General features: G+C 29.4%; 1 protein-coding gene across 3 annotated transcripts in view; it reads right to left on the bottom strand.

Moving 5' to 3' along the window:
* Nucleotides 1–9,506, bottom strand: part of LOC111622772 (myosin-I heavy chain-like) — a 66,850-nt gene that overhangs the window by 12,288 nt on the left and 45,056 nt on the right. For all 3 annotated transcript variants that reach the window (XM_023365195.1, XM_023365194.1, XM_023365192.1), the window contains 3 exons: nucleotides 7,186–7,319; nucleotides 5,776–5,978; nucleotides 3,409–3,540 (listed from right to left, as the gene is read on the bottom strand). In XM_023365195.1, the coding sequence (XP_023220963.1) occupies nucleotides 3,409–3,540; nucleotides 5,776–5,978; nucleotides 7,186–7,319 (469 nt within the window). The remainder of the gene's footprint in view (nucleotides 1–3,408; nucleotides 3,541–5,775; nucleotides 5,979–7,185; nucleotides 7,320–9,506) is intronic.

Raw genomic sequence — 9,506 nt, forward strand, 5'->3', positions numbered from 1 at the left:
TAATGTCATTCAAACTAGAAAAAACTAACCAGAGTTCAAAAAGAAATGTACAAAAAGCTATAACAACCAATAATTTACAACAATATCTTTCCATAGACTAAGAATAGAAAAAAAATTTTTCACATCAAATTTATTATTATTAAGTTGGACCAAGAAAATTAATACTGTAGTTGGAATAGAGTCATTATGACTAAAAGGAAGCCATTTGCATTAAAATATTTTGGATTTAATAATTACAAACCATGTCAAACCATAAACGTGTCAACAAAGAGGGTTGTAAAATGATTCCGTGTAGCTAGAAAGCTGCGGTTTCTTTTGTTTGAAAGAAAACAGATATATTTAGGTTATCTAAGTAGTAAATTAATTGGAACTTTTTATTTACTTTTATTTTTACATTCTTTTTTTCGTAAATTTAAAATTAAATTATTATTTTTAATTTTTATTTTATTTGAAATTTAACAGTCGTAAACTGTGATATATTTGTGACAGAAAACAAAAAACAGATTGATTCTAGCGCCAATTTGAAACGAGATATCGCAATTTTAATAATTATATTTAAAATATTCAGATTTTCCACTGCACTGTGTTAATCACTTTTGATTCATTTCTGAACACGGGGGTAAAACTGACGGGCCATAAATATAATTTAGGTAAGAATGGTAACCACATTTATGATGGATTAGTGTCCTGCACCTGGCATGTTGACGATCTGACTCACAAATTCTGAGAAATGGTGGAGACGCCCGGACAGGGGTCGAACGAATTAAGACCTGCCTGGCCACGTGTGCGTAATAGTCTTCTGTCCCCGCCTCTTTAGTCTTTGGTCAGAGTGGATACAGAACAAAGCACGTGGTAGTCTAGCTTGCCTTATCTCAAACATGATTTGTTGCGGGCCTCAGAATTTTCGGCACAATGAGACATTGTTTTGCAGAGTGAACAGTATGGCGCCGGGCATTAAACGCAAGGTCAATCGCGAGAATCATCAGTTTCAAGAAGTGGAAGTGTGGACTAACAAGTACTGTTTTGTGCAACAGAACAACAGCATTATTTGCCTTTTGTGCAATGGAACAATAGCAGTGCCAAAAGAATTCAACCTGAAGCGACATCATGAAAGCCAACACAAGGATTTCCTTCTGCAAGGTACGGAACGCAAACGGAAAATCGAATCGTTACGACGATCACTAATCAGCCAACAAAATGTGTTCAAGAAACAATCTGGAGAATTGGATGCGGCTGTTGAAGCCAGCCTAGAAATATCTGCTTTAATAGCCAAGAATGGGAAACCTTTCACAGATGGCGATATGATAAAAAAGTGTCTTATCATCGCAAGTGAGATGTGTCCTGAGAAGACAGTGTTTTCAAACAATCAGTCTTAACCACATGACGATACAACAAAGAATCTCGCAAATTGCATCAGACATTTCTGGCCAACTTAATATTTTAGTTGCAAACTGTGCTTATTTTTCTTTGGCTGTGGAAGAATCCACTGACATATCATCAACAGCACAAGTGATTGTGTTTATTAGAAGTGTTTCACTAGATTTTATTGTGAATGAAGAATTTCTTGGCATGGCATCACTTTCTGGACATACAACTGGTGCTGACTTATTTACTAGTTTATTGAGCGTTTGCAACAAATCAGCACTGGACTTTGACAAGCTATCCAGCATTGCCACCGATGGAGCACCATCTATGGTTGGATGTGAGAATGGCATGGTCACCTTGCTGAAAAACCACCTTGGGGACAGGCAAAAGGAGTTAGTCCAGTATCATTGCATAATTCACCAACAGCAACTTTGTGCAAAGAAGCTGGGATTTGAACGTCTGCTGAAAGATGTATATGATACTGTGAACTTAATCCGCCGTCATGGACTCAACCATCGACTCTTCACATCATTTCTTGAAGAAATAGATGCTGATTATGCTGACCTGCCCACGTATACTGAAGTTCGTTGGCTGAGCAAGGCAACAGTCCTCAAGAGATTTGTGGAGCTATTGGGGCCTATTATCACTTTCCTCAAAGAACGGGGGAACACTACAAGGAATTTGGAGGGACAAAGATGGCAGTGTGATTTAGCTTTCCTTGCTGACATTACTGCTTATCTAAACGACCTTAATTTGAGATTGCAGGGAAAGATGCAACTTGTTTCTCAGTTGACAAGTAACATCAATGCATTTATGACCAAACTATCACTTTTCAAGTCCCACATGCAATCAGAGAACTTTACACACTTTCCACATTGCAAGGCCATGAAAGAGAAATACCCACATATGAAGATGGATTACTCTGACCAAGTTAACACCCTCCTTACATCATTCAATGAGAGGTTTGGTGAATTCCAGAAATACAAGATCTACCTGCAACTTTTTTCAACTCCATTTGATGTGAAAGTGGAAGATGCCCCTCCAGATGTCCAACTTGAGTTGATAGACATCCAGTGCAGTGATGAATTGAAATCACAGTTCAAAAATTCTAATCTCCTCACATTCTACAAAGAACTGCCAGATACATCATTTCCAAAACTGAAAGACAATGCTCGATTTTGTGCAAGCATGTTTGGCAGTACCTATGTATGCGAACAAGCGTTTTCGCTTATGAATTTAAACAAGTGCAAAACACGGAACAGGTTAACCAACGAGAATTTGGAAAATCTGCTGGTTGTTTCAACATCTGCCATTACACCAGACATCAAGAAGATTGCCGCCAGCATCCAATCTCAGCCATCGCATTAATCGCTTGGAGGTCCGGCCCCCAGTCAGTAAACTTAATCCTAATTTGGCCCTTCTTCACAAAAGGTTGTGCATCCCTGTATTAATAATTGGTTTTTTTGTATAAAATACTTGATTTTTGCATCCTTAAATTTTATAAAGTTTCATATATTTGTCATACTTTTTGTCTATGATTGTTAAATAATTTTTAAATACTTCCACTTGAACTCATTAAATGTATGATTCTTTACTTTTTGGAGATCAAAAACAAAAAATTCTATTTGAAGCTTTATACTTTGGTGATTTCTAGTCCATCCTTACTGGTACCAAAACAGTTTTGATACCCTTAAGGATAGATTGGAAATCACCAAAGTATAAAGCTTTGAATAGAATTTTTTTGTTTTTGATCTCCAAAAAGCAGAGAACTATATATATTAATAACAATGATGAGAAAATTTAGTTGAATTCAGTTTTGAAATAATGTACAAAAAATCACATAGTTATATGATTCTTCAATCACGTATTGCTTTATTTTTATTCTCTCACTACACAGCAGATATAGTTGATAAATGTAAATTTTTAGTAAACACAAAATATTATTCTTTGCAGCTGTTATAAAAATATTAATTGATAAATATTTAACATTAATAATAAGAATAATGATACAGCCTTTTAATATATATTTTCAAAATTCCATACCTGGATGATCTGTTGTCTGTTTAATCAACTGAAGAAATAATTCATTCAATAGAATTTCTTTCTTCATACAACGATCTAAAATGTATTGAGCCAATTGCAAATGATCTTTTTCTGCAAGCCATTCTTCATCTTCTATTTTGTGAAAAAAAGAAAATATTTATTTTCAAAAACTTCAGTTTCAAAATAATGTTAAAAGAATCATTAAGTTTTTTATGTTTAATATTAATATCAATATCAAATTTATATTGAATATTTAACTAAAAGTAAAAGTCTGTCTTTTAACATTAAATAACTTTAATTGTGAGATAAAGTAAACACACAAAAATTATATGACTTTTCAGATATTTTCAAAAAATAAAAATTGTCATCTTTGAGTATTTCTATATTAAAAAATAAAGGAATTTACCTATTCCTTGATATTCCACATATTTTAAAAATATTAGGTAAATAAACTATCTTTATATATTTTGAAATTAATTAATTAAATATCTAAAAACCTAATGTGATTTCAATGAACAGTTTAATTTGTATGCTAATTCATTATATAATGTGCATTGTAAATTTGAAAAATCTAATTCTTCAATTTAATTTACTGTTTTTATGCTAATTAATAGATTGTTTTATTTTATTTACAAATATAAAAATAATTATTCAGTTTATTTTCAGAATGTAATGTATAAAAAAAACATTGTTTAAAGAGATCACTACATAGAGACACCGAAAACACCTTACGAACTTTTCCAGCAGTTAATTTTTAATAAAACTAATATTTTCAGCTTGATTAATAAGCCTTCATCAAGTTTTGAACAAAGATTCTATTTTTGGAATGATATTAAATTATGTTTTTTAAAAACTAATGGGATTTTTGATTATGATATAAATAAAATATAAATTTAAAAATAAAAAAATAATAAAATAGTATACAATGCAGAATAAAAAATAAAGAAAAATAAATAAAACAAAATAATATGATGTATTATGACAATACCATATTTTTTTTTTGTAGTGTGTTGTGATTTTTGTTGTCCTTTCTTTTTAAAAACGTTATGAAATAACAATCGTCATGTAAAAGATAGTGCCACATTAAGGTGTTTTCATTGTCTCTATATACTGTTTGGTTCCAGCTTAGATTATTATCAATACAAGAAAGAGATCACTACTTTTTTGTAAATAATAACTATAAAAGATGTATTAGCTTCTTGATGATTTATAAAATTATATAATTGAAACTAAATGCGACAATTTATTAAGTTAACAGTGATGTTTGACATGCCAGTTACAGTCAAATATTGATGACATTATTTACTTTCAGTTGTCATTTACCACTGTGTTTTGTTTCTTAATAAATGAAGTAAATAAATTTAAAATTTTCTTAAAAGAAAAAAAGGCTATCAACTGCTCCAAACTGCAATAATAACTATGAAAACTGAAATGAATGCTTCTTTTATAAGAAATAGTTTTATTCACCTGAAAAAGATAACTTGATTTCTCAAAAGCACTTGTGAGCAGTTTCTATTCTGTATTTAAAATTAACATTAAATTTGAACTACAAAAGACAGTACAGTCAATCCCCTATAACGCGGGTTCATATAATGCGAATTCGTATATCACGGCGAAAAAATTGCGACCGTATTCATATAAAGATGTTAAAAGAGACTCGTAAAATGCGGTAAAACGTCATCACCAACTCGTGTCGCGACAGAATTGGCCAAATCTGGACCAATAGTGAATGAGCAACCAAACTACTTACACACTACAGAGAGTTTAGGCGGGTAAGTTGAGTTTACTATCGTCTGTACAGTATATAAATTAGGTACTGTAAGTCTAATACAGTACTGTAATTTTATACATTTCTTGTGAAAAAAACATTTCTTATTCAACGGCCACAAAAATTATTTCTATTAATGATGTCTCCAAAGTTCAGCGAATTTTTTGCAGAAAAATAACTTATCAGAAAATGCGCCTGCCGTTCGATGCACTGCTCCGTGGCGAAAACAAGCTTAAGCAATGGCGTCATCAAATGGTGCACACTCGGTAAGTAATTCTACAATTTTTTGTTTATAGCATAGTTTATATGGATTATTCCCAAAAAATTATACGTGTTTTGGAAATGTTGAGTCAAATTAGTCTAGAATCGATTAATTTTATGGAAGAAAACCTTTCAAACAGCCGTAGTCCGTAAACTGCACACGTGCCAGCCTGTAATTGGCTCATGTATTTAAGGATTCCTACAATGCAAAATTCTTATAAAGTGGAACATATCTACTGCGTTATAGGGGGTCGACTGTATCATTTCATTCTTTCTATTTAAAGTTGGTGCATGTTGTTATGATATATAAACACTAACTTATTTTAAACCATTCTAACCTCTTTCTAACAATCCAGAATATGCTAATATAGAAGAAAATATATGAATAGCTGCATCTTCTACATCAGACTCAGGAATAACACTTAAACTATGCTGTACTCCAATTTTGCTAAATGCCCAATGGCTATGTCGAAAAGATTTGTAATTTTCTTCAGTTTCTCCATATTCTTGTCGTAGTTTATCTAATCTATTTCTATTCAGTCTGAAAGAATTATTTTAAAACTTTAAGATAACTTTTACAAATAAGAATTCACAGTACTAAAATTTATATTTATAGTTATATTAATAAAACAGATTAAATTATAGCTGCTAATGATAATATTTTTTAATTATTTAAGAATACAATAAATATATTATAACAAACATTTAATTTTATTAACACTAAAATCAAATTTTTTTTTATTATTTTACTATTTTAGTTTATTTTACTATTTTTACTAAAATCAAAGTAAAAATTTTTAAAAATTTTATATATTCTATGATGAACAGCTAAAAATATTTGAAAATTCTAAAGGACTACAGAATATGATTTATTAATTTGGATTATTTACTGTATATTATAATTTATTTAGGCTACTACAATTCTTTTTATAATAACCAAATTTTCAAAAGCCTATCAAAATAAAGCATCCTAAATTTCAAGTACTTTTGCATATTGAATACTCATTGTTAAAAACAACATTTTAAAAAAATATGCCTACTTACAAAACAAAACATTCTCAAATTTGTTGCTATGGTTATAAGAAAATTAATGCACTACTCATCACAAATAACTTTTCTCTTCATTTTAAATCTCCATTTTTTGTTTTTCTCAATAACTACCATATTACCATACAAAAAAAGCAATAAATATATGATATAAAGTGATAAAAAGTATAAAAAGTAGATAAAAATTAGTTGAACAGCAGACAAACTTTTTGTTTTGATGACAACTATTACATAATTGAAGTAAGAAGTCCACACACCTTATGTAGATTTTTAGACAGTTTACTCTCTTTATCTACATGATGCCATTGATGCACTAATAATCAGAGTTAATTATTATTTAATATTAATATTTAATCATTTAGTTAATATATTATTTTATATTAATATTTAATCAGTTAATATTTAATCATTAGTTATATTAACATGATATATAATAAAAAAAATTCAAAAACTAATGTTAAAAATAAGTATAGATGTGAGTGAAATTCTATATATTTAATGTTAGTTTTTGAACATTTCTTTTAATGGTAATTGTAAAATGCCTATTATTTTTTTATGATACATAATTTAACTATAAGTTGTGAATTTTAATGATTCATGTGAAGAAAGAGAATTTTTCAATAGTAATACTTAACATAAAACTTAAAATATTTCATTTTTGAATAATTATATTTCACATATTTGTTTTAAAGCATACTCACTTCCGAAGAGTACTACGAAAAAGACCAATGTTTTCTTCTTGTGGTTTCCTCATTAATCCACTGTCTACCAATATATGACGACAATTAATAACATCACGATAAAGTTTTTGACGATCTTCAAACGTCAATTTCAACTATAAACAAAAAATTTTCATTAAAAATAAATCTTTAAAGACATGCCATTATAATATCAAAGTTCATTTTAAAACATCACAAAATGACATGCACTTATTATGTGATTCATATTAATATACATTCTTTTATGATTCAAATATAAAAAACATTCTTTTATTAAAAATTCTGAAAAGTAATTACTGTAAAATCACTTAAAAATATGTTAACCTATTATGACAAAATGTTTAATAAAATTTAATTTTTATGTAAATTTTATACTGAAATAAATTATAAAAAAATTCTTATGATAATAGTCTTTAACTTAAAACAACTATTCATTCATTTCCAAGAAAAATAATGCATTTAGATAGAATTGTCTAATTACTAAACAACTCAGCATACAGCCGTCTCAGACAGATATGTAAATGATTATAATCCTGATCCAACTGCATGCAAAATAATGCCAGCAGAGTGCCTTAAGATTTCTACCTCAGTATCCTATAAAAGAGCTTGCAAAGGCTCACTATGCTCAGAATTTTCTGTGTACTTGCTATTTGGAGGTCTTTGAATACCAGGCATATCTGTATGATGCAGTCAAACCTATTAGGCACAGCTGATGAAGTTTGACAAAGAACATATCATCAGACTGAAGGAAGCAGAATGGTCATTTTACCAAACTCTGCCATTTGACCCATTCTGACCTCACTGTGAGTAAGTGTTGGGGACACCGGATTTGCCAGGGTACACATAAACAGTGGGCAGGCTGTAAAATGCCCTAGAAAGACCACCAAAAAAGATGATCATCTAGTCATGAACAGTTGCAATAGTATCTTTGTCCATCATCCAAACACATGTGAAAGCCTTGCTAAAGAACCCTCTCTCTCTTTTTACACCATTAGCAGGTGACCAGCAGAGGAAATTAAGATAAAGTGAACAAGCATTATCTGATGTTCATTTTAGAGTATTTCTTCATATTCAATTAGCAATTTGAATAAATTTAATTTTAAAACAAAATTACTTGGCTATTATAACATATTTTCTTGAATTTTTATACTGAAATAAATTAAATGAGAAACATTAAATAATTAAATAGAGAAACATTAAATATGATAATGATAAATTTATGTTATATTTTGACCATGCATTCTCATTTTTCTTTTTCATGTATTTTATTATACAGATAAATCCTCATCAATATGAACTCAAGTGGTTCAAAATCCCATTAGTTTGTAACTGCACTTTGTCCCAGCAAGGGATATAGAAGGCACTTCAAGGAATTTGATTAGTTTGAAATACAGCTTCTTCAAAATTTGAAGTGAAATTTTGTCTGAACTGTGATATGCTACCACACTATATGAGAACAATAGACAAAGAACAACTCTAATCTGGTCAATATGACTTTGCTTTAACAGTAACACATTTTTAGTGTAACCTCACACATGGATTACCTTTTTTATTCTCTTATCTCGTAAAATACAGCTAGTTTTCAGGATTGGGCTATGAGTAGCAGATTGAGATATTTGTAGGCTCTAGACTATTACTTTTGTGTGACTTACTACTTTTTCAGCCACTTTAAAAATAATTTCAGCTACATTTTGAGGAATTCTGTTTTATAATTTGGAATAAATAATTCTAAATTACAAATAAATTTAGCACTAGAGGGAGGCATTATGCACCATCTCATATTAAAATTAATAATTAAATATTTAATTAAATAACATGGCAGTTGTTGGTGAGTTATTGCATTACATCAATTTTGTAGGGATCTGACAATTTGTGAGGTTCTCAACCTGCAGTTTATTTACATTATTATTATTAATTAATGAAAATAGTGTTCTGTACACATAGCTGTATTCCATTTGCTTAATAAATTACATCAGTTACATGACATTTGGCATATTGTGCAGAAATATGTAAATCTCGGATAAGTCAAAGTCGCAATTATTTCATTCCTTGAACTTTGAATTAACAAGGATTTCCTGTATTAATATTTGTTATGCAAAAACAGTTTCCTGTAAGAAAGAATATCAAAGAAAAAATTTTCCTTACTAGAAAAGTCTTATTGTTTGAATACATATGCAAAAATAGTAATATTCTGCATATTTCATACATGATGTATGTTTAAAAAACATCAAAAAACTTGGTATATAATTACATATATATAATATACTTACTTATAACATATATATATCATATATATATATATA

This window comes from Centruroides sculpturatus, unplaced genomic scaffold (genome assembly GCF_000671375.1).
Source record: "Centruroides sculpturatus isolate CEXI.00-Female unplaced genomic scaffold, Cexi_2.0 scaffold157, whole genome shotgun sequence".
In the NCBI taxonomy this organism is placed as follows: domain Eukaryota; kingdom Metazoa; phylum Arthropoda; class Arachnida; order Scorpiones; family Buthidae; genus Centruroides; species Centruroides sculpturatus.